General features: G+C 32.7%; 1 protein-coding gene across 1 annotated transcript in view; it reads left to right on the top strand.

Moving 5' to 3' along the window:
• CFAP47 (cilia and flagella associated protein 47) overlaps window positions 1–26,365 on the top strand; it is a gene marked incomplete at both ends in the record, with an annotated part of 298,007 nt that overhangs the window by 127,771 nt on the left and 143,871 nt on the right. The window contains 5 exon segments of the mRNA XM_084289693.1: window positions 438–634; window positions 4,711–4,854; window positions 5,640–5,813; window positions 18,318–18,429; window positions 24,326–24,463. Of these exon segments, the coding sequence (XP_084145819.1) occupies window positions 438–634; window positions 4,711–4,854; window positions 5,640–5,813; window positions 18,318–18,429; window positions 24,326–24,463 (765 nt within the window).

The raw sequence follows: 26,365 nt of genomic DNA, 5'->3' as shown, positions 1-26,365 counted from the left end.
GTTGTTATTAGGACTACCAAATAAATTCTGTTGTTTCCAGTGTCTTTCATGGTAACTGTTGACCAAAGTGTTTGAGCATTTGATAGTAACTACTGTACGTTTCTTTATATTTACAATAATTCATATACAATAAACTTGTCTATTAGGTTTAGCAGATCTTTTAAAATACTTCTCTTTGTACTTTACTAAAGACAATAGAAAATGTTGTTTGGATGTTTAAATCTTTTTTTTTTTTTTTTTTTAATGAAAACTTGGCCTTTTGCCATTCTTTCATTATAATACTCCTAAAACTACATTGCTCATTTTAAATTGTTGTATGTACTACTATGGAGAATCTCCTACAGTTTACTGGAACTCTGCCCAGATCCTGCATGTAAAATAAATGTTTCTGAAAAGTTTTGCTACATTTCACTGTTTTTTTGTTTGTTTGGTTTTAGATGGAAGTGATGCAGTTGAGCTTCCTATAAAATTCATTCCTCAGTATGCTGGTTGCTACCGCTGTGAGATTCTCCTGAAGTCCTCCCGGGATATTCGTGTGTATGTGATTAAATGTGTAGTGAATACAAACCACGTTGAAGCAGAGATTGAATTTCTAACTCCAGCTTACCAGGCCATGATTCAGGATATTCCAATAGTAAGTTCACTTTACTGCCTGAAGCTAAACTAAGATTAAGGATTCTTAGAAACTGAACTCTTGATCAATACAGTTAAAATTTACTATTGCAAAATCCGCAAAAGCATGTAAATACTGACTTCAGTATTATTACTCCAAATACATATTGGATGTGGTGTAAGGCTTATTCGGAAAATTAGTTTCTAGCAGTTCAGAGAGTAAATTATTAGAGTTTATTTCTAATGTTTCATTTCTGTACTTATATTTGATAATCTGCTAATTAATAACTAGTTACCATACTAAAGGTGAAAAAAGAGTTGTTTAATCTAAGGAACAATTCATTGTGTGTGGTGTTTTTTTTTTGCTACAGTTAGATTACACGCAATTTACAAAATGTGGCAAGTGTAGGCAGAATATTACGTATAGTTTTATCATATCTATTTTGCATTTTAAGCATTTAACAGATGAGGTATATGACCAGGGAGTGAATATGGAGTGTAGGTTAGAATGTCATTTCCTTCAGAAAAATCATTGCTCACAATTTAGAGAAGTCAGATTTAAAGGAAGAAAAATGAGCAAGTGATAGGGAAGAAGCTTGAGTTGCACGAGAAAGGGATACAAATTCTTTAACAAAGAAGGATGATAAAATGTTTTCTGAGATTTGAACTAGGGCTTGATATATATAATTGAAGTGACCTTTTGATAATGCTTTTGATAATGGTTAAGAATACTAGTGAAATATTATATAGAAAAATTATCTGAAATTTTGTAGAAAAAAGAATGGCAGCAGCTTCAAATATGGATACAATATCTGGGGAAAAATGTTACTGTGGATAGTCAGTGAAATACTGAGATTTGACAAGGAACTAATTAATTGATTAAGAAAGAGAAAAAAGAGTAAAGAAAATCAAAGGAAATCATATTACAGCATTACCTTTTCTTACACATAAATGTTAAGGTATTCATATATTATTTATTTACAATTGATTTATTGAACGTTACATTAGCTGAAATGAGGCTGTTATGTAACACAGAAAGGTAAGGATTTTTTTTTCCACCTTCTCAGACAGAGGGCTTCTAAACAGATTGGCTTTATTTTTATTGACCTCCAAATGTTCATAAACATATGCTTTAAAATTTCTTTAGCAGTCATAGATTTATTCTGTTAAGTTATGCTTGTTTTCTTAACAAGGAATTAAAAAGTACTCCAAATGGAGCGTATAATCTGTGTTTTTTATGTGTGTGTAAGGAGAGAGAAAGAATGTGTATCTCTCATTTAGTCTGCCTCCTCCCATGGAAAGCACATGTGACAAGTCTGTGCTAAAATATATGCCCTACATTTGCAAAATCAAACATTGATGAATAAAAAAAATATAAAAATGTGAAGTTGTTCCTGTCCTTTTACATTTTAAGCTTAATTTTATGATTACATAGGTTTTTACAAGGTTTATTTTATGTTCAGCATAAGAGATGTATTTACCTCTGGAACATGTTTTACTTTTATTCTTTCTAGCTCTAGCATTGTGTCTGGTTTACTCTATGCTTTTCAATTCCTGAATTGAATACAGAATCAGAAACATTTCCATACTTTTATATTGTTAACTATCATTTATGTTTGTCATTCAAGGTAGGGCTGTTCAGTCTGCTAAACTTGGTTCTTTGAACCTTATATTCAGTGTTGCTTCTTACAGGCACTAGCAAACAAACTGTCATAACATCTATATGGTAGGTGAACCATTTTATAAATGGAACAGAAGAGTGTCAAGTGATTTGCTTAAACAACACACAGTGAGTTAGTGACAGAACCAGAATAAGAACCCGCCTGAATCTCACATTCTTGTTCCTTTCTTGATAAGCAAGTTCAGTCTTGTAAGCGAGTTCAGCAAGAACATCAGAAGTATCCATAATTTTCACAAGTGTGAAATGAATGTAATTGTTCTCTCGTTCACTTTCAGCCTCTGGATTGAAAAGGTATAGATCCTATACATGCGACCTTATTATGTACCTTAGGTCTAATCACCTACCATCCTGTGAAATGTTTTTAACTCCTTTAGTATTATTTGTGTTTATCATTAATTTAACAGGTTTTGAGATAGCAATTAATTAAAACTATTTGTTAATGCATAAGTGCAAGGGAGTAAAATTTTAAACAAATAATGTATTTTCATTTTCTGATATTTGTGGTTCACCTTTCATTAGAATGTTTTAAACAAATTCATGCTGTATTGGAAGAATTTGCCACAGAAGGACTTCAAAATGACCGTGTTTGTCAACTACGTTTCTCAACTGATAAATTATTGTTTGAGATTAAGGAGAAACACCCTACTCATCAATATAGTCATCACTAGTGTGGGTAAAGGAAACATCTGATAACAATGGCTCTAGAAATTACTGAAAGTAAAACAACTTAGGCCCACAAATGTTGACTGTCCTCCTCTCTAACATATCAAAGAACGATCACAGTGATGATTTTCGTCTCTCCCCCTTTCAAAACAATCATTTAACAAAGGATGATGACCAGCTAGTTTTAGAACTGGTCAATCTGTTTTTCAAAAGGATATAGTTGTTCCTGATGCTGTGGTGAAGAAAAATAAAAAAATAAAAAATGAGAAGAATAATAATCTTCTTAATTCTTTTTCTCACTTTTATTTTATCTTCAGCATGAGGGTAATGAGGTTAATTTTTTTTTTTTTTTTTTTTTTTTACTTCAATGCTTTCTGCCACTGATGTTGCAATTGTTATTATTACAGATTTGGAGATTGTAGTGATAGAAGTATTTTGAAAAATTGAGGCATTTTACAAATCTCAGTATTCCAAACAAGACACTTCTGCTCAACTACTAGGATATTTTCTTGTTAATAACAAAGTATTAAACGTTGATTATACATATTAATCCCAGCCAAAATCAAACATGATATTGCAGATCTCATGCCATGCCATGACTTTAGCTCTGATAACTACAGTTGATTGTGCATTGTTGATGAGGTTTAGAGAACTGAGTTTAAGAGACTTTCCAAAGAAAGAATTGAAATAGGTTGTCATCTTCATTCTCCAAAATCCATTGCTTACCTCTGGCATTTATCTGTGGTTTTCCATGGGTCAAGACAATTTTGGGTAAAAGGATTAATTCCTCTTTTTGTAGATCAGACTAATCTTTGTTTTGACAAGGCTGATATTAGCTTTTGAATGCCAGTTTTTTCTGTCCTTTTCAGTTTTTTTTTTTTTTTTTTTACCTTTTTGTAGATTGGATGTTTAGTTATCTATTTCCTTTAAATAGTAGGAGGCTGAATATCATTATTTAAATTTTATGATTTTTATGCAGCCCCTCAGGCATATATTACAAAATATCTACCTACCCCAATCAAGCAGTGCTACAATATGTCTAGATGCAAGGCAAAATACACTTCATAAATAGGCTTTCATGCTACTTAAGACAACCGTTCTTTAGAAGAGATTAGTCCAGTTTCTGAGAGCACAGGACTGTACATACTCCTTTGGGAGGCGGAGTCCTTAATTAGAAAGCAAGGCTGGTCCTGTAGTACACTTGGTGACCAAGTGAAGCATTGTGTGCTAATATACCACATCAGCACTTCAAAGAGGCATGCTAGGATTTCCCACAGGAGCAAAAGAGACAGAATTTTGGCAGGCATTACAAACAGTACTGTAAAGATACCTGTAAATGTTTATAATGATACTTATTAATTCCGTTTTGACTGTTAACTATATCATGATCATATTCTTCTAATGAGTCTTCTTGCTGACAGTATTGATACTGATACTATGATTGCTAGTAACTCTTTACCAGAAATATGAGATTTTGAAGGTATTTTGAGCCAGTATTGTAGGAGAAGAGCTCTGATTTGATGATAAATACAAACAAAAGCTAAAATGCATATTGAAAGCTTTTAATTCCTAATCTAATTTATGTCTTTACTTTGATTTCAGAGTCCAAGGAATAGCGATTTAGTAGGTGCTCTGAGCCAGTATTTTGGGAAAAAAGGAGCTGTGCTCTGTTTTGATAATTGCAAATAAAAGCTGAAATTCATGTTGAAAATTTTAAATGCATAATCTAGTTTATGACTTTTCTTTGATTTCAGAATAACATGTCCAGCCAGGACTGGAAACTCGAAGCAGTTTTGGAAGGACAGGGCTTTCATGGACCTCCTCTAATAAATGTGGGCATAGGTGAAACAGCTCTGTATCCTCTCATGTTCAAGCCAGTTGCTGAGTGCTTATCAATGGTAAGAAGGAAATTAGTTTAAACATTACAAAGAATTATTTTGTCAATAAAACTTACATCAGTCTCCAACTTATGAAATCGCTTAAGCAGTTACTAGCATTAAACACCTGCTTGAAAGTTTTAGTGAATTAGAAATATTTCCTGTTAGCTGAAAGAAAAACCAAAAAGCAACAAAGGAACTAACTTTACCAAAGTTAAAGATTATTATTATTTGTTCACTTATTTTCTCTTCTTTCAAACCCTCTATTTCAGTGAGTGGACTAGTTATTCTACAGATATTCTGACCTTTGATTATAAAAATGTACGTTGTGTTCCATTCTGAATTTAAAGACATATATTAAATGTTATCTCACTATTTAAGTAATAATGTAGTAATATTGAGCATTTTTCATTATATTACAAGTGAATTTTGCTGATGGGTACTTGATTGTTTCATAATACAATTTCTGTTACAAGGTAAACTGCTAGTTAGAAGCTGATTTTGCCATCAAAGTAATCACTATTCTAAATGTTAAAACTGAAGAGCAGAGGAAAGGCTGTGATACCTTTAGCAAGAAGCAGTATATGTATTTTTGCCTGTACACTAGCTGGGAGATTTTGCCTGCAGGATGCTATTCAAATGCGTGAATTGCCAAAGACAAAACCAAATTGTTCTGTGAAACACTAGTAATCCATCTGCATGCATTACCAAACAAACATAATGCAGTATAGAAATCCAGTATTGGTTTGGTAGCCAAATGACACTTTTACAGTGCTGAAACTTTTTTCCTTCTTTCTTCGTCATAGGGAAGACTTATTCTGCGAAATGCTATGGCTGGCACTGAAAGCGTCTTTAGCCTTAAGGGAATAGGGAAGAAACCTCTGGCGCAGGATCATATTGTGATAGATTGCCAAGTGAGACAGGTTACTCGAAAAGTATTATGGGTGCCCAATTATACCAAGAACAAGTTAACGTACAAGGTAAATTTTTGTAATAAAGTGACAACTATTTTCATATCCATAGTCTTACAACTTGTATATTAGACAGTTTGTTATTGTTATTGCTGATATGCTATTAAAATTCATGCATCCATGAGAAACTATATCTAACTTCTATCCAAACTATATCTAACTAGTAGTACTAGTACTAAGTATATATATGTATATGTATGTGTATATACATATATATGGGTATATACATATACATATGTATATGTATATATAGTACTAAGTACTATAGTACTATAGTATATGGATATGTTTATAGTCAGGAAATCTGTGAGCTAGTGTATGATATTACTGTATGTTTCATGGAAAAAGGTTTCATAATTTCATATCTCCTAAGGGGACAGCACATTTGAAATTATACTGTGTTCATTTACTAGTCTTTCTTCCTTCCTTCTCCACTTGTTTAAAACCAATTTCATAATTTTTAAACTCATAGAAAGGGCTTGAGAGTATAGTGTTCCTAAAATCTTTATAAAACATTGACCTTTTACATAAATGGACAAAAATTATTATCCCGCTAAGGGAAAATTGGCAGCATGATCTCACTACATATCTATTCCTAATAGCCTACTGGCATGGCCAGTCAGGGCTTGCATTTCTTGAAACAAATGATGGCAGTTAGTGTCTTTTGCCCAGCTTGTTGTTTTAGGAAATGGAGGAAGTTGGGAATACTTTGTGTGTTTTCTGAGGGGAAAGAAAATTAAAAGGAAATAAGTAACTGGAGTTGTTGAAGGGCAATGTGTCACTGGGAAGATGGTGCTGTGGTAGTTGTGACTTTAGTGGAGGTATGTAAAATAAGTACATAGAAAATACAATTTATTTTTTTAGTTTTCCTGGTCAAGAAGATCTTATGTATGAGATCTTTTAAATACATATGCATATGTAATGTAATCCTTTTTATTTTTCACTGTTTAATTAAAGATCTTATGGCTGTACTTACACAAATAAGTAATTTTCTAATTTTAAAACACTTCTATTACTATAACTGAACAATTTTCCTACCGTTTGTCTGGGCAACATGTTTAATTTAAGTTGAGAAAAGTATTTCAGTAGCTTTCTTCACCTTTCTTATGCATGTCTAGGATTGCATGTCACATGCCAGCAGAGGCAGAACGTACATTAGGGCAAAAAAGATGACTTTCACTTTTCTTCTCACCTGCAGGTTCTCTATCAAAGAACTTTAATTTCTGTAAAAAAAAAAAATATTTTGGGGACTATATTGTGTCATTTAAATCTAGAGTAGATACAATCTACATACTGTGTTTATACTAGTAGGACCCTATATATAAAAACAAGGCAGGAGGCCATGTGCTGAAACTTGTCAGCATATATGAATGTATGTTTTTGAACTTTTTTTTTTTTTTTTTTTTTTTTTATGTGTAGCTATTCTTTTTGGGAGGAGGGACAAGAGGACAATGTAGATTCTATTAGATAAAATCTGGCTAGTTAATTAGTGTGAACTTGTGAAATAAGTGATCTTTTGTTCTCTGCCTTTGTGCCAGTACCAAAAAATGCTGCTTCATTCAAAGTTGCAGTCATCAGTAGAGAGTGGACCTCACCTTATTTTATAAAGAGAGAACATGTACATACCAGCAGCACTGTTCTATTTCTCTGCTGGGAATTCATGGCAATGTAAAGCCTTTCTTCAAATCTCATGCTAGTCTCCAGTTTTTCATTATTACGGGAGGATTTACATTTAATAAGCTTTGAATATTTCAAAATGGTAGACCTTCAGACTTCTGGTTTTTGGACTCATTATTAAACCCCCAAAACAAAGCAGAAAATGTGTGGGTTTTTTTTTTGTGCATCACTGGCTTTGACATACCTCTTTTTGACAATTTTAGCTTTTTATATGTGACTGCGTTTACATTTCTAAAACACTTATTTATCTCCAAAAGTAGCGAAGTGTTTTTGAAAGTTGACAGCACTACTGTCTCCTTTGCTTTCCTGTTTTATGTGAACTTAATATTTTTTGTGCCAAAGAAAGACACTCAAATATCAAACTTCAAAATGAAGGAATTCAAATTATTCACTGTATGGGTGTTTCAGAAAACACTTCATTAAATTGTTTTATGACTATTATAGATATTTCAGAGTGAGTTGGGTCTAATTGAACCTAGACCACTTTGAGGGTGTTCTCTGGATCCCTCAGTACCTTCTTGTACATTGAGGCCCTGGAACATGTCCAGAGAAGGGCTACAAAGCTGGTGAAGGGCCTGAAACACAAGTCCTGTGAGGAGTGGCTGAGGGAACTGGGGGTGTTTAGTCTGGAGAAGCGGACGCTCAGGGGAGACCTTATTGACCTGCAGAGACCTTATTGCACTCTACAACTGCCTGAAAGGAAGTGATGGGGAGCTGGGGATTGTCTTGCAAATGAATAGAGACAGGAGAAGAGGGAATGGCCTCAAGTTGCGCTAAGGGAAGTTTGGGTTGAAAATCAGAAGACATTTCTTCTAAGAAAGGGCAGTCAGGCATTGGAACGGGTTGCCCAGGGAGGTGGTGGCGTCACCGTCCCTGGGGGTGATCGAGGAAAGGTCGGACATGATGCTTAGGGACATGGTTTAGTGCATGTCGTTGGTGGTAGGGGGATGGTTGGACCTGATGATCTTGGAGGTCTTTTCCAGTCTTAATGGTTCTGTGATTCTGTGAAATACTTTGTGTATTTTATTTTTTGTTTTGGTGGGGGGTAGATGGTGCTGGTGCTGGTTGTTTTTGTTTGTTTTTCACCCCTGTGAAGTACTGCTTGACAGTACATCCATTTCAAATCTGAATATTCAAGGAACTAACTCCATTATTTGCTGTATCTGCAGGGGAAAAGATAGAGAAGAGAGGGGAAAGTCTCTTTTAAGATAGAACTGTGACCAACAACTTGTTAGAAATGCAAAATAAATATTTATTTACCCAGAAGTGCATTTCACAAAGGGCAACAGGAAAAACAAGTAATAATAATTTTGTTGTTGTTCAGTCCATGCTGCCTGATTACTGTAATTTCTGGATAGTCTGTTGTGAAGCTGAACACAGCTTTACAATCTGTGGTTTTGTTTTTGTCAGTTTCTTTTTGCAGGCAGTTGCTGACAGCTTAATAACTCCTCCTGGCTTTTAGTCCAGCATCTTTGGAATTCCACTACATGATGAATGATTATGTAGAGGAAATCATAGTGGAAACAGAGCAAAGATCATTACCATCCCTCCCTACCCCCCCCCCCCCCTAGTTTTAAAATGTTTTTTGACTGGATATTTTGAAATTTTGTTGAGTTGCAAATAACTTCATTATTTAATTGGTCCTTATTGATTGGTCCTAATTTATTTGGCCCTTAAATCCTCCACTGTTGTGGTGCATCCACTATCAAAGTGACTTGTCATAGATAAGCTGAGAAGTACATAGTACTTTTAAAAACCAGAAATACTCTGCTGGAGTACATTTGCTTAAGTAAGAAATCTCAACCTAGATCAAGAATGGTATAAGATGTGCCAGTAGCTGAAAAGCCTCATAATTTATTGGCATGACAATAAAAAATTTACAACATGATAGTAATAGGTAATTCAGGTGAATTAATACTTAGGTAATTTTGCCTTTGAGTTGTAAATTTAGTATCACTATTCCATTTTAATAACTGAATAAATTAAACTATTAACATAATAAAAACTCATTTCATTAAAAAGTTAATTACACTGTATATATGCTACCCTGTTTCTCAGTAATCACAGTATATGTCTTATAACTTCAACATAAAAAAGGGTACTACTTCAAAGGTGGCTATTGAAAATGAAAATTAAGTCTGGGAGGGGGAAGAGGGAAATAATTCTTTTTTTTATTCCAATAAGAAAGACCTCTTCCTTCTGAATAATGCTTTTCCTATATTTGACAATATAGACTGCTCATACCTGGAGCAGGAATAATGTATGGTTTGTCTTTGCAACCACTGTTATATATCAAGAGTCAGGGAGGGAATAAGTGCCTTTGGAATGCAGTGCTGCAAGGCTTGTATTTTACTCCATCAGTCTACCTTTAAAATGCTAAGCAGAATATTTCCAGTACCCACAAAGTTTTCAATGATTAAAAAGACAATTTCCATAAATTTTCTTGAAAAAAAAATGTGAAAATTTTTGAACTATTTTCTGCTGATTGATGTGTAACCCAGGGAGATACTGCCACTGAACTTGTTCTACAGACTGTTACAACAAAAAGACTTTCTCATGATTAACTTTCCCCTGGGTCTGAAAAAACATCACAACAGAATTCATAAAGAATTTTTGCACATAGAATGTCAGCCAGAGAGCATATACTTATCTGATGATGAATTAATATAAGGTTAGTGACTGCAATGTAAGTGGATTTTAGTGGCTGTAAAATTAGATACAAATTATCCTTCAAGAGTAGAAAGTGTGAAGTAGTTCTATAAAATCCAATCTGTCAGTCTCATGACAAAAAATTTTATACAATTTTCTTTTGATTTTTATATAAAACTCTGTATGCTGCATATAGAGAATAGAATAGTGTGTTACGGTTGCTTCTAATGACACCTTTGATAGTAACTTTAGCTATAAAGGTGCCTAATTCTTTCAAGGTTTGGTTTTGCTGTAAAAATAAAAATAAAAAACAGCAGTATAACTGTTTTTTCTTTGCACTGTTCAAAATAGATACCATTAAAGTAAACTCTCTAGAGGAATCTCAAGACTAAATCAAATTACGTTTCAGGTATTAGGTTATACAAACTGCTAGTAATTTCAGAAGCATTGTAGAATAAATATATATTCAAAAACTATACAATCCTCTTTCCTTCCATGCCTTTTTTTTCCCTATTTTCTCTATATATCCATTTCAGATCCTCTTTACAATGTCATTGAAAGAATGACATGAAGGATAGAAATTTAACAGCTATCTCAAGAAAATAAAATCATATACTGCAAAACTTTATTGAGGGGCTGACCTGTTTAGGCTTTGTCTTTTTTGGAGCCGTGTGTGCAATTCTCAGAGAATAAATTCTGTGCAACTTGAGTAACTTCATTGCTGAAGTTCCAATACCCTCATCAAGTTTCTGTTCTTTAATCACCACAAGTAAACCTGTACATCTTGTAACCATTCTAATTTTATCTATACTTCTGATTTCAGTCCATTTGGTTTCTACGTTGCCTCCCAGCACTTCTATAACAGTCTTTGCCTCCCTAAAGGCAAAGAATTCTTCACAACAGTGATGAAAGGTACAAAGAATGTAAGAATAACTGTAGTTGGCAGCTTTTGTGCGAATTCTGGTTATGAAATTATTTAATCAAGTAAGGATGTGGTAAGATCTTAAGTCTGGCATGTCTCTTGAAAAGGGTTAGTGGTCTTGACAGGTCACTTGGCTCGATTGTGCATCTTGGTTATGTAGCACTCTAAATAACTTCAGATTTCAGCTGTACAGGGAAGAATTAAATTATTTGGGGTATATACTTTATGAAATAGAAAGGTGTTTCATTTCATTGTTGTGATATGCTGGCAGCAAAATAAAAGTGGTTACAAGAATAAATGGATTCCTAGTTATTTAGGAATTTACAATGTTTGGACTTAAAGAGGATGAGGGAAAGTAACAGGGGCTTCTTTTGAAACATCTGTTATTTTTGAGACTGTATTGAAAAAAAATCTGGTTATCAGATGGATCAGTGACTGTCACAGCCCCAGTTTTAGCTCAGTGGTGCAGAGCACTAAATTTTTAGTAAGTCGAGCCTATCAATATTTTTAAATACTCTCAAGAAACAATTCTTGAAACATTGAACATATTACCGTCTAACTTAGTTTTACCAGCATGCAAATAAATAGTGGAATTAAAGCATATTTAATTAAATTGTGTACATCTTTTTACCACTTTGGCTAGAAGTATCAGCTGGCATTTTTGAAGTTATGTGTATTTGGTTATAAAACTCTGGAAAAAATATTTTTGCATTAATCTTGAAGAATGGCTTTCCATTCCTATGCACCTTGAATAACCATAGTTCAGTTCTGCAAAATGGTTTTAAAATCTGTGACTAATAAATTAGTTTAAAATTATAGCATTTAAAAATCGTCTCCATTTATGCTTTACATCTAAGTATAAAAAATGATTTGAAATGTAAGATGGTGGAGAATTCTATTATTTAAAAATAAAATCCTTGGAGATGGTTTGATTTGAGCAAATTTTGTGTAGTGCCACAATGATAACTGTAATAATAATTTACATTTGGGTTTCATTGTGGTATCCTACAATTCTTGTTTTCTGAAGTGAGAGTAAAAGGATGCAACATATGTTGTGTGGGTTTGGAGAAATTTGTAGTTACTGAAAGCCAACAATTCTTCACTCAGTTGATTGTAGTGATTGCATGATAAATATTAGGGCAACTTTCACAGATTTACTGTTTCTTAATTATGCTACAAATTGTCTTCCTAACAAAACATATGCAAATAAAGCATCTAATTTTGTTACCACTTTGAAGGACTGATAATTGTATGTAGAACCAGCCTTTAAGCAAACAAAAAAATTATAGAAGTTCTGTTCTATTTCAGCTTTTTCTGTTATTACTTTTATTTTTTTTTTTTAATACATGTAGTACCAAAGTATTTTGTTATGTTATCTACACAGTCTTGCATAGCAAAACAAGAGAATTATTATTTTTATTTTTTTGTAAAATTTCAGTTGAATCTTTTACTTTGATCTTAAGAAGAGAAACTTCTTATTTTACGGTCTGTTGAACTCCTCATTTATTGTGTTTTCTTAATTAAATTGCAGTGTCATGGAGCTTGGGCTTATACATTCTTCTAATGTACTTAATAATATTAAATATTGTAATAAAAAGTTTTTTTTTTTTTTTTTTGCTATTTGTTACTTTATTTCTTAATTTATGTTAAATATTTGTTAATAAATAAGACCATTCTTCCAAAATGTCTATATAAAGGGGTATAATTTATACATAAACGCTGGGAAGAATAAGTTCATTGTTTTTCTGAAGATAATAGATCTGGTAAGAAATAGGGATAAAAGTCAAAGTTCAAGTGTTTGTTTGTTTGTTGTTTGTTTTTGTTTGTTTGTTTTTTTTTCTTCCCCAACTCACACAGTTAAAAATTATTTCACCCATTAGGTCACTTAATGTATTTTCCAATGATTATGTTCAAGAATGTTAGAAAGATGTTCAAGAATGGAAGAACCACCCACATGAAAATTTTTACAAGACAATATTAATATTTTGAAGATTGATTTTTGACAATAGGATGCTCATAAAGATTATAGATAAGAATCATCAATGTTACATAGATTCCACATTCTTTAAATTGATCAATAAAGAAAGTAAAGTTATTAATCCTTGATAACAAATTCTCTGTGTGCACATATGCATAGATCCATCTATTTCTATCTGTGTAAATACTGTGTGTATGTGTATATCTATAAGCACCCACCTTTGATATGATTCCACCCTAAAAGAAGCTTATTTTCTTGGTATTTAATGGGTATGGAACAGAAGATTTCCCTTGTCTTCTGCCATGGTTGACATGAGTTTGTGAGAGCATTCCTTCCCATACCATTTCCAGTTAATGTACCAATATTGATGATATGTGCAAGTTCTTACACTTTTCTAGTGTAGAATCTTCTGTAAATGCCACAGTCTTACCATTTTTATCTTAGCCTATTCTCCGTATTTGCTGGGATACCTTTGAGACGAGTTTCTTGTCTTTCAGGTTTTCTTTGATCACTCTTAAATTAGAAATAGATCCTTGAATTTAAGAAATTTAAGACATCTTTCACTAAATTCCATTTAACGTGTCTGTAACTGTTCATAATTCCCTCCTTCCAACTTAGTACAAATGCTAATTGACTACCACTCCCACAAACCAGTAGAAGTAATTTAGTATCTTTTCTCCTTTGGGATAGCTTGTAGATCAGAAGTGATTTTTTTCACCATTATTGATGGAAGAAACTCTAGGCCCTATTTTCCTAACAGTAAGGACCCACAGCAGATTTTCTTACGCACATTCAGGTACCTTTGGGAGTATGGTTTTGAAGATTATTATAGGATGTAAGGTTACGTAATACTATATCTGAAACTAAAATTGTGTCCTACTCTTGCATACCATCCTCATAAATATGCATTGTAATAAGAAATAGATCTCTTTGTAGTATTTATAAGGAAGTTTACTTAAAACTCACTATATATAAGTTCTTTCATTGTTTCACTCCAAGTTTTCCTTAACATTTATTATTACAGCTATTCTTACAAAAATCTGAATTTTCCAGATTTTTTCTGTTTCTCATTCTCTATGTTTTTAGCTTTCTGAGTGTTTCTAGATATATTTTTATTATATTAATATATGTGTAATATGTCTACAGATAAAGTAGACAGGCATTACACAACATTTTACCATATTGGAACCTGAAACCTCTATGAGCACTTTTCATTCTATTCTAAGTGAGATTCTTAGTATGAATTCTGATATGAATTTAAATTGCCTTGTGTACATGTGTGAGTGTGAACACATATTTATTTAGTATCCATTTGCCATCTGAGTTTGATTCGTTAGTGTCAGTAATGCAGTTGGTATAAATCAGGTGGGCATCAGAGCAAGACCAAGCTCAATGTAAGGAACATCTAAAAGGTAACTAGGAGTGATTAATGTCTGTCACAACCCTAGACCTTTTCAAGATGTTGGAGGTAGGAGGTAATATAAAGTGAGAACTGTTTGGAGACTGGAGCTCTTGAGGTGTGAATAATTTAAACAGGAGAGAAAAATAGGTTAATTACAAAGATAAATGAATAGTAGCGATTAATTAATGATAAGATGGTGACTATTCATACTGGTAGGCAAAATGAGCACCGTGGAACTGTAATTATACTAGTGAGTATAAAGACTGTGACAGGAAAGGTGGTAGAAGACTGAGGGCAGTATGTTATATGCAATTTTTAACATGAATATCTGCCAGAGAAATAATGAAATGAATAAGTCTTGGGTGCATTTTAGAACCCTACTGTAATATTCATTATAGTCAGTATTTGATCCCCGAGGGCTTTATAATGTGAACATGAAGGAAACTAAAGGAAATAAGCAATTTTATAATGAGACTTACAACTATAGTAGTTTAAGAAACTCTTCTGTGGCTGTCTGTGCACCTCCTCTTGCATTTCCAGTCATTTAAGAGAGTCCAATGTAATGTTACAGGAACAGCCAGAAGGATCTCCTGGGAGTAACTCCCAAATCAGTTCATTTACTGTAAAGTCTTGAGTGAAATTTTATTCAGTCCATTAGTCTTAATTAGTCTTTCAGACTTCTTAAAGCTACTGGATTCTGGCAGCAGAACACAATGGAGCAAACATTTATTTGTTAAAGTTCTTTCACTTTAAAGTTAACTGTATCTCACTGGAACCAGAATTTAGGCATAATTGCTCTGGTAGTTCTGCTCTTTCGGGCTGCTTTTTTTTTTTTTTTTTTTTTTTTTTTAAAAAAAAAAAAGCCTTTTTATCAAGATCTGTCTCCTTGTGGAAACACTTTTCAATATATAGCAGTTAAATGGAGAAAGAGTGGTGAAGCACTGGTGATGGTGACATAAGCCTTCAGTGTGTATTATTAGTAGTTGGAGTACATTATGTCAGGTTGTTCTGTCAGGGAATGCCAACAGGGGAAATGCGATATAAAAGCAATTTGTGTGTAGTGGTGGTGCTGAATATTTGGGCTTATGAATTTGATAAAATTATGAACAGAACTGTGACTTTACCTTTTCACACAAAGGTTTGGATAGTAATGCAAATTAATTAAATATAAGCATCAGCTTATATTTATACCTAATGTAGAAATAGACATTCAGATTTAAGGTTCTTCATCTGAAACCCAAGATCATAAGGGAAACCTTCAGTAATCAATTTCAGTTTGTAATACCCAAGTTTCATAACCTCTTTTTTATTGTTAATTGCTTTCCAGCATAATGTTCACAAAACTATATATATAATTAGAAAAAAAAAATCTAAATACAATTCTGCTCATAGATGTTTTACGTCTGAATTTTGGGGCATTTTGTCATTTCAGGTGTGCAATTTTTTTTTTGCATTTTCATTTCCTATTTTGTGCTTTTGTGTAAACAGAGGTAGAAAGAATTCCACCTCTGGCTTGGTTTGCGTAACTTAGAACTGTCTTCTTACAATCTTCCTAACAGCTAGAAGAACTAAGGAAAGCTGTCTGTGTCCTTTCTGGAGAATATACGAGAAGGAGGGTAGTGTGCACCCTGGTTTAACTTACAGTCCCAGTTCTCTGATATATTAAGTATATATATATATATATATTAAGTATATATGTATATACGCATTAATGTATACTTGCATATGCATTACTAACTTCACAGTAAACTGAAATGAAGTGGTCTAGTGCTCTGTAAATGCAGGGGTGCACCTAATTTATAGTTTGTCTTCCATAAAGTACAACTTCTCCATTCTCACTGTATAGCAACTCCTCCTTTCCTGTTTGTTTGTTTGTTTGTTTGTTTGTTTGTTTTTTCGGTGTTTTGTCTTAATAATGAATCTCCAGTTACACTATTCACTTATTAATGACAATGTGTCTGTCTGGTCTCTCCTGTCTTCCAGTCTTGTTCAGTCTCTTTTTTATCCTTTCCACGATCCCAGAATGTTCCTCTGTTTCTCTTATAATTCATCAAGGACTGAAACCTATTTCTGCCACTTTGTGCTTTCTGCACTGACTGCATGTTATCCCTTCATCTGACACTACTTGGTGATTTTTTATGTTTTTGAATGACAGAAATCTGTTTGACATTTCTGTTTTCTTTGGCAAACCTATCTTTAATTTATAAGCCATAATTTATACAACATATAGTCTAAAATTATTTGGTTTTAATCATTCAAATAGAAATAGTTTTCCTTCTGGTGGTACCGAATGCATGTAGTTCCTTACTGAGCCTTACTAAAATGCCTTACTGAGAATTTTAAATATGTCTCATTCATAATGGAACATTAACCATTATGTTCTATTTAAGTTCATTTGTTGCTGTGTCACGACTGAAAAATTATTTTTTAAAGTATGTAGAATCATAGACTAAGGAAAAATCCAAATGAAATATAGCTCTATAGTTGGTAGCTTTTCCATGACTTTCAGTAATCTATTCAGATTGCCTATTAAATTTTCATAGATAATGACTACTTTAAAAATATAGCTTTATTTTCTGCCTGTCCTTGTTATGTCATAATTTTGTGAAAAGTATTACAATAAGAGAAATTCTCCGTAGACAAAAAACACTACAGAAGACAAGATAAATTTTTTTTTCCTCCAGAAAATATGAACAAAAACATACTGACAAAAAAAAAAAAAAAGTAACTTTGAGAAGGAAAAAAAATGGTCCATGCATCTAGTGGTTTTACTGTTGCAATGAAGAGCTTTGGATTCACGTATTCGACTTGGATACTTGACAGGCTAGCTGTCATCATTAGTGAAATTAATAAATAAGCTGGAAAAAAAAAAATTGAGCCTTTCAGACTTGGCTCATTCTTTCACTCAAAACTCACATAAACGACATAAAACCAACTTTGCTATTTAATGTAGTTAGAAATTATAGTGTGCTACAGTACTACGTGATATCCTGAAAATATTTTTTAAAGGATTCTATGCCTGAAGTAGAAGATCCTCACTTGCAGTCAGATGTTCACTGCAGAAATTGTAGTATCAGTTTAGAACATTGTCACTAAGCACCAGTTTGCTCCATCCAGTGCCAGAAGTAATATAATAGGGTGTGTAAGCATTCATGCAATCCATCTGCTGGCATTCTGTACAGCCAGTAATTTAGGAAGATAATCATTAGGTATGGTTTGTAATGCCTCATGCTTAGATGTCTGTTCCATGAGCAGATTATCATGGAGTCTGTCTGTAGCAAACTTATAAGAATGATGAAGAAATGAGGTACAATTAAAAATACTTTCAGTCTTTCCTGTAGGGTACAAAATCTGAAGTAGAAATTACAGGGTACAAAATCTGAAGTTCAGCATAATAAAATTGTACTTGTCATTTTATTGTTCAAATAGTTGCTATGCATGCCATTGCATATGTGGCAAAATATGACATCAAAAAGTATGGTTTAATATCACAAGGTGTAGCAATTGATGATTTTGCTTTGCTGTATCTAGATAGATGACAACTGTTGATTTCATTGTTATACTTCTAAAGAAAACATACATAAAATATTTATGGCATGACTGTGCAACTCTACTCATATGCAAGTAGTTCCATAGTCTGAGTTACTTCTACTTGAGTTGACAAGGGACTTCAAAATTTATACCTGATATGGTCTGTATATGTTACCTCTACTCTTGCAGTATGTACTTGTTTCATGTACCTAAAGGGTAGGACTTACCAATAGCAAATTTAATATTGCACGTTACATTTCAAAGAAAGTAGAATGGATATTGTTATCTCTAGCGTTCTTACAAAGAGTTACCTTCTTTTGATTATTTTTCCTTTTTGTGAATTCTTTTCACCAGGTATCTTCAGATCTTTCAATGGTGGGTGGTTCACCAAGTCTTACTGTGGAACCAGGTGACACGGTCGCTTACACTTTGAGTGTATCTCCATGGAGACGAGGAATCTTTCAAGGTACAATGTAGAACTCTGATATCCCTGTAAATTAACAGACTATGCCTGTTTACATTTAATGATTTTTGTTCAACATAAGCTTCCTTCTGGAAGTAATATTATAATTATTGGTGATACTGGTTTTTAAGCTGGCTCATATTTTTTAGTTGTAAAGGTATATTACTGCTAAAAATGTGGTTAGTACTTCAAAAATGCCAACATTTTGTCCAACTTCATGTATTTAATTGATCCCATGGAAATTGTCTTGATAGCAATTCATGTATTTGAATTATCACCAAGTGCTTGGGTATAAATGTAATTTTCCCAAAAATGTTGAATAGCTGTAGTTCTCTTAGCACTGCTAGAACCAAAGATTTAAAGGCAGAGGCCAGAATTTGACTATTTCCCTTGATTAAATTCTGATTTGTTACCCACAAGACAAGAGTAAATACGTAGAATGTAGCAAACTACAATTCTTTACTTGGTACTTTAAGTGTATAAAGGCTATGAATGTCTAAAATTAATTGCAAATAATTTGCATCAGTCTCTGTTTATGCTGGTATTCTTATGAATAGTAGCAAGTACTGTTCATTCTTATGAACAGTAGCAAGACTCTTGCTTGTTTTAACTAACATCAGTATGTTGTGTTTAATGTTTTGTCTTCTAAAGATTATTTAAAAATGAGTATTCATTTTAATAATTCATTTTAATAATTCAGACTTCATAATTTTCAAATGCTTATTAATGATTCTACAGTTCTAAAATCCTACAAAATCTTAAAAGCACTATATGAGAATGTGGCTGTACAGTCACTTTTTTTCTCCCATGTAGAACAGGTGTTGTTACTCATAGCAGAGCAAAGTTTTGTAGTGTATGAGGAAGGGAATTATAGAAACCAAGGAGATCATCTTTTCCTTAAAGAAACTGAATAGTGCTCAGGAAACCTAGATTTGAACTACTTCTTAAACAAAAGGATTCCTCATATTGAACAAATCTCTCAATACAAAATACTCAGTGCATAGTTTTGATTTTGTGGATCACTAACTGCAAATACTTGTTTCTGCTACCTTCTTAGACAATTGAGATTAATGACACCTGTTCGCTCACCATGAAAAAGCCATTAAGTATTGTCTGTGAGGATGCCAACCTAGTTTATTATTTTCACCATTTTGGTTTTATTATCTGATGTGTAAAACATAGGTAATAATACCATCTAAATTTAGAGGTGATTTGTGAAAGTAAATTAATACTTGCAGCAAAGCTTGGTATCTTCTTGCTAAATCTGTAGCCCTGAGACAAAATTCATTTTCTCTGAGGAGGAGTCAGCTTCTAATGGAATTTGTGACCATCAAAACTGTTCATCAGAACATAAGTTACACTATATTTTAACTTATGATTTTTCTTCAGGCTTTAAAGATTTAAAGATTCTCTCCTTCTCACTTATCAAATCAACAATTCTTTTATACATACTGAAAGTTTCAGTAGAAGATGTTCCGAGGGATCTGTCATTCAGCAGTTTAATGCCATGTGTTAAAAGCCACCCCTTCAAAGGGAAAGAGATGGCACATTTGGACTGTCATCTCCTATGTTCTGTCATTCCTAACTTCTATTACAATGGTTTCCATTATACTTGGAAGTATTACATGTTAACTGAGAGATAAAGAGTACAGTCAGTCTCCCTAACCTGACAGAATGGCTCAGAAGCTGGATAGTCACATATGCTCTTTTTTTTTTTTTTTTTCTTTTCTTTTCTTTTTTTCCCCCAGAAAACTGTCCATATATTTTATGCCTTCAAATAACTTGATAGAAGGCTGGTTAGTCTTTGAAAAGATGCAGAGCCTAGTTATCTACCATCCCCTCTCTGCACTCTCTGGCTCAATGCTTGCTTTAATCAATCACTGCTTTAGGATATCAAGTTCATTCTTTTCCTGGAGCAGGGACACTTTCAGTTATATCGCATAAATTTGTAAATGTACTCTAATCATTCAGCAGATGTAGGAAGGAAGAGAGGTGGAGGAAAGAAAGGCCACTATTGTGGGTTTGACAGGCAGAAGATGATTTTGCTGTCCGATGTTAGATGTGGTAGGTAGACCTAACTACCGTATGTCCTATCTGAGGTAACGCCAGTTAGGAAATGCTCAGTTTATGGCTTCAATTGGGATGGAAGCCAAACTGCTTCATACTGTGCAAGTCTGGGAAGTCATATTTGTTCCCCAAAGCCCAATTTTCACCTTATAGGGAAGTTAAGTGGAAATGTCAAAATGGAGTAATATACGAATTTTTGGTACTTGTAGGAATTTTCAGCAGCCAACCTGAAGTCTGATTAATAAATAAATTTGAGCCACTAATAGATACTTTAGTGCCCATGAAAACGATGGACAATTTATGAATATTTTAAAATTAGCAGATAAACTCAGTTTAAAAATGTGTGCTATCTGCAGTGAAAATTATTATTTTTATTGAAATGCTTTGACAGATTTAATTGAGTACCTCACATTAAGTTCCTTGAATAAATTACATCAAACCAGTTACCTTTATTGATCAAGACTTTAACCTCAGTGTTATTAATTCAGTTTGTTTGAGAACTGTTTTCCATAACGAAAACAAGCTGAGTGTCAGCAATTATAGCACAATTCTTTACTGATTTTTCAATTATGCAATTGCTGGATTATCAGCAGAGTGGTTTAGCAATTTAAGTTACCATAGTTCTCCCATTACCTCTTGAAATATTTTTCAGCATTAGTAATTTACAGTTCTGGAATTTTTCAAGCATTCCAAGATTTGCCACAAATAATTATTCAGAGTTCTTCAGTCAATTATTTCAATGCTTTTGAGATCACGTTTGGCGCAGAACTTAAAATATTTGTTTTAATATATCCATTTTTACTGATGAAATAAAAACCTTTAAGCTGTGACCACTCATGCTCTGTCCCTTTCTCTCAAACACAGTGTAGTATTCTGAAATACAGACAATTGGTAAAGAAAGCCTTCCACTGTCACTGGAAGCAATGGCTTTAAGAAAAAATTAGTTAAAATTTAAAATGAAGTGAAACAGAATATTCTCTACTGTAAGGAGTTTTACAGATTTATGACTTTTGTGCATTTTAGCATTTACTCAAATATTTTAATCAACTTTAAAGCTATACTTTTTCATTTTATTTTGCTCATTTGATTATAATTGTTGATATGTCAAATACACTACGATAGTATTTTAAATTAATGATAATATTAGTAGCTTTTCTTGCATTTCTTTCTCTCTAATATTGTGATGAATTAAATCAAAATTATACTTGTTTAATATATTGAGACATAAAGTCAGATTAGTTGGTCAGTATTCTTCCTAAGAAAATTCTTTCCTATTTTTCCATTAGGTATAGTGCCATCAAAGTATGTTCTCTTCCATCAATACTTACATACCTTGACCATTTTCTCCAGACTTTATTCCTCTGAGCTTTCTCTAATGATTTTTTTTTTTAAATTGTATTTATACATGTACCTTCCCTCTGAAGACTTTAAAAAAAAAAAAAAAAATATAGTTTCTTGAAGTGGCAATCACTGTCTAGCTTATTCAAATACCACTTCTGGCTTTGATACTGTCATCAATTTTTAGGAATTTAGAGAAATTTTCTATTAAAATATTTTTGGTTGTTAGTCCTTGTTTCTTTTTTCTTTTTTCTTTTTTCTTTTTTCTTTTTTCTTTTTTCTTTTTTCTTTTTTCTTTTTTCTTTTTTCTTTTTTCTTTTTTCTTTTTTCTTTTTTCTTTTTTCTTTTTTCTTTTTTCTTTTTTCTTCTTTCTTCTTTCTTTTTTCTTTTTTTCTTATTCATCTTTTTTTTTTATTAGGGTAGCATAGATTTTATTTGAAAAGGAAACAAAATTTGGAAATCTAATATTTAATATTATATTGTTTTTTTCTCTGTATTTAAGTAAATACCTACTTTAATCTCTCTTCCCTTTCTTTTCTTTCCTTTCTTTGCTCCTCTCCTCCTCTCTGCTCAATTCTACTCCTCTCCTCTCCAGCAATCTGCAGATCATAAATCATGACTCCTTGTAAAAACTCAGTGTAATATTTCTTAGGAGATATAATTTCTTAGTTTTTGTCATGTCAAATTTTGACATGCCACCTGACATATTGAGCCCACTGTGAACAAATGTTGCTCTTCTAAAACTTCTGAAACAGTATTGTGGTTCTCCCCCTCCCCCCGCCCCATTTCTTTCAGAAGTGACATCCTTCTAGCATACTATTAACAGAACTGTAGCTATGAGGCCATTTTATTTAAAAAAAAAAAAAAAAAAAAAAAAGTATTTCTTGAAGTGTAAATGACCCTGGCTTATATTGGTGAATGTACAGGAATCTTGATCAGTTGCTGGTACTAAAGTCACTAATGTGGCTTCCTGAGCCAGGTGTTGTGACCTGTGTGGTGCTATATCTCCTCCTCACTGCTGCTCCTTTTTCTAGATCCCATGCAAACCTTTCTTGGCTTGGTCTGGGGCTTCTCTTCATCCCTTTTGACTTCTTCCACCATCTTCTTGAGGCTCAGGATGTATGTCAGTGCCTTGTTTTTATATGTACCTGCAGATGGGTAGGGTATACCCAGTTACTATTTCCCTCAAATGCATTAATACTCTTTTGGCAAACATATTCTGAAACTCCTCTATACTTACATACAGTGAGGAGGAGCACATTGTAGAAAATCACCTCAGAAAGAAAATGTGAAAATGCAACAGCTCTTTGATTCAGCTTTAGGTATTCTTCCTAATAAGGTGATAAATTCAAGTAGTCAGGGAGCACACCACTCACCTATCCCTTTCAAAGATGGAGAATGAAAAAATGCCATTAAATGTAGGTATTCTTAAATCATATTGTTCTGGGACTTACGTAAAATTATATTGATTCTTCCTTTCGAATTAAAAACTCTACTACGAATAAATTTGCCAAACTGTTAATAAGATACCGTTGTATAAATTCCATTTGAGAGATCCTTTCACATAAATTCTAAGGATCTTGAACGGGAAAATTTCGTACTGTATAATATCACAAAATAAGTCACTTCCTCAAGTTAGTTTTTCATCATACATAGGAGGTAAGAATTAAACCTGCAAAATATATTTATTTAATCTTTGAAATTCTGCAGAATGTACTGAAATACAGAGGGACAGTCATTTAGATAAGAATAATATTGATATCCAGCATTTCTAAGCAGTTGTGTTGATTTAAAAGTCTGTGTCAGAGGCATGCAATATAACAAAAAACCTGCTTATTCAAAAGTATATGAAATGTTCTCAAATGATATTAGTGTTGTTTAAAGGAATCAGGTGCATACTGGATTTTATAATATATTTTATACTATCAAAAAGAAATTACGGTTTTAACTGTGAAGAGGCTTTTCACTGCAACTTAAAAATCCCGTTTTTACAATCTCTGTGTATTTTGTCTTCTATAAATACTTGATTTCACCTTACAAACAACACAGAAATGTATGACAGGATATTTTAAGTGTTACATTTGTTGTTTTATAGCAGCAGTGATTTAAAAACAAACAAACAAAAATAATGGAGAAACAATCAAGTCTATGCATAGAAATTTGTGCTGGAAAAAAAAAACAAAACACAAAACAGTATTATTGTCTGCCATATATGGTCATCTTTGAAAAGTGTATTTCTTATTACTGATTCTTGGTTCAGATTAAGTGGAAAAACACTGTGGGAAGAAAAATGGTTAATTTCCTTGGACTCACTTAAGACATTTTTATTACCTTAAATTAGAATTGGATGGCTGACACCTGGAGTAGAAATTTTACTTTGTGTTTTATTAGTTTTGAACTGAGGAAATACACATAGGTGTCTAGCAGTCTATTTTATAGAGCTAATGCTCTATTAGCCCCAGCTAATTTAACATCTGTTATCTATTTGTTTTAGGTGTAATTTCATTTGTTGCTGAAGATGAAGACCAACAGCAGTCTCAGCATAACAGCTCACCAGAGAAGACAGATGGTGAACAGGCCCTTCAGAAATTGTCAACAGAGACACCACAAACTGTTGATAGAGCAAACACAGGTATGTTTGTTCTTAAGGATAACTGCATTATCCATTCGTATAAACTCATATCTTTATTTATTTTTAAATGTATATATATATTTATTTCATTTATTTATTTAAATGTATATTTTATTTATTTTATGCCAGGTCATATACCTGTAAAAACTGTAAAGTCAAATGCTTATTGCTGGCATATATAAAAGTTCTCCTTTGTTGATTTTTGACACATTTTAATGAATTTAAAGCTGATCTCCCCTCCCCGCCATGTCTCTGAACATCACTATTGTAAAGGCACAATATTTGTTAAACGTTGTCTTTTAGAAGTAAATAATAATATTAACAGTGCTGATGTCACAGCAGGCAGTTGCTGAAATTCACAACACTCCATTCCATTTATAGAATAAACTTTCTTTTAAGTGTTAGTTGTAGTTACTTGTTTGGTCATTTACAGTGAAATCTAGAATAGATTTTTCTAAAAATACCTGATTACTTTCAAATTGGCATCTCATAACTTAGTATAAACAGTTTCTGGATTACTTTGGGAATTTTACGTGCTCCAGATGAATCGAAGTTTGTGATTAGAAATGTGCACACTGAATAATTCTTTTATTTGTTTGTTTCTAAACCAGTATCTTTTGCAAGTAAAACTTTAGTTATAGAACTGTCCTTTTTATGTTTTTAAAACTTAATCTGGAGCGTATTTAAATTATCAAGCTTTATGTTAGATAAGTGTATTAGTCACAGGGAAAGCTATTGGGGAAAATTCTTTTTAACCTACATCAGGTGGTGTTTTAAGAAAGATTTAGTTTTAAGGAAATTGGGAAGAGCTTGCAGGTGAAGATCTCTCTGCTTTCTTGGCAGTTATATTTTCATTTTAATGCAGTTTATCTATTTTTTTTTTAATCAAAAACTAATTTAATTATTAATAAAATAATTATTTAATTTGAATTAGTCCAGTGTGAATGTATTTAACAAAATGTAGACACTCAGAAGTTAATATCCCATCTCTGATATGAAGCAATCCCAAGAATTTACAATCTGCATAGATGAGAGAGACAGGAAGAACATAGAAGCTCAGAAAGTCATTCTCCCTGATGACACAGTAGCTTAATGGTGGGAAGTATTACAAAAATCCACTTTTTTACTCAAAAGTCAGAGCAATGGATATGCATTGTCTTTTTAATTTACCAGATTCACTATCACATTGGGTTTCACTAAATATATTGTGTGAATTTTTAACTACTATTTTTTTATTTTTTTTACCCAGCTCAGACTGATGATATACTTAACTTTGTGATGTGTAGTCTACTTTTTTGCTACAGTTAAAACTAATTAAAGATAGTAACATGTCTTCTGTGGTTATGTAGCTCTTATACAAAATTAGATCTTCTAAAATGTTGTTTTGTCAATATTTGACAATACAATGTGAGTTTAAAGTAGGAAAAGGAATAGAAGTGGAAGAGAATGATGCAGAAGGGCTACATCTATAATTCTGTGGTTAGTCTCCTTTCCAAAAGAGACAGAAAACGTTCACAAAGAAAATAAAGTGACCAATGAACTGGTCTTTTCCAGTAATGCTTATGATACAGATTGCCATAGTGATAAAATTTTCAGAAAAAAGCAAAAGACAAGACATTGTTTGATGAGTGGAGGAACAAGGGATTGAAAAGAAGTCTGGAAATATTAAATACAGGATTTTTGAAGCCAAGGGAAAAAAAGTATACTAAATCAGTAAACAAAATCAACAAAAAATGTGAAGAATTATATGAGGACAGTATAGATTCAGTTCTTCTGTGTTGTGTGTTTAAGGGGAACACTAGTCATGTTGAACGATAGTTTTTTTTTTTTTTTTTTTTTTTTTTTTTTTTTTTTTATAGTGGCCTAAAGAGAGCTAGAATTAAGACAAAGTCCTTAGAAAGA

Source organism: Netta rufina, assembly GCF_964035555.1.
Source record: "Netta rufina genome assembly, chromosome: 1".
Lineage (NCBI taxonomy): Eukaryota > Metazoa > Chordata > Aves > Anseriformes > Anatidae > Netta > Netta rufina.
Note: the sequence above shows the minus strand (reverse complement) of the source record. Positions and strands in the feature narration are given on the sequence as shown.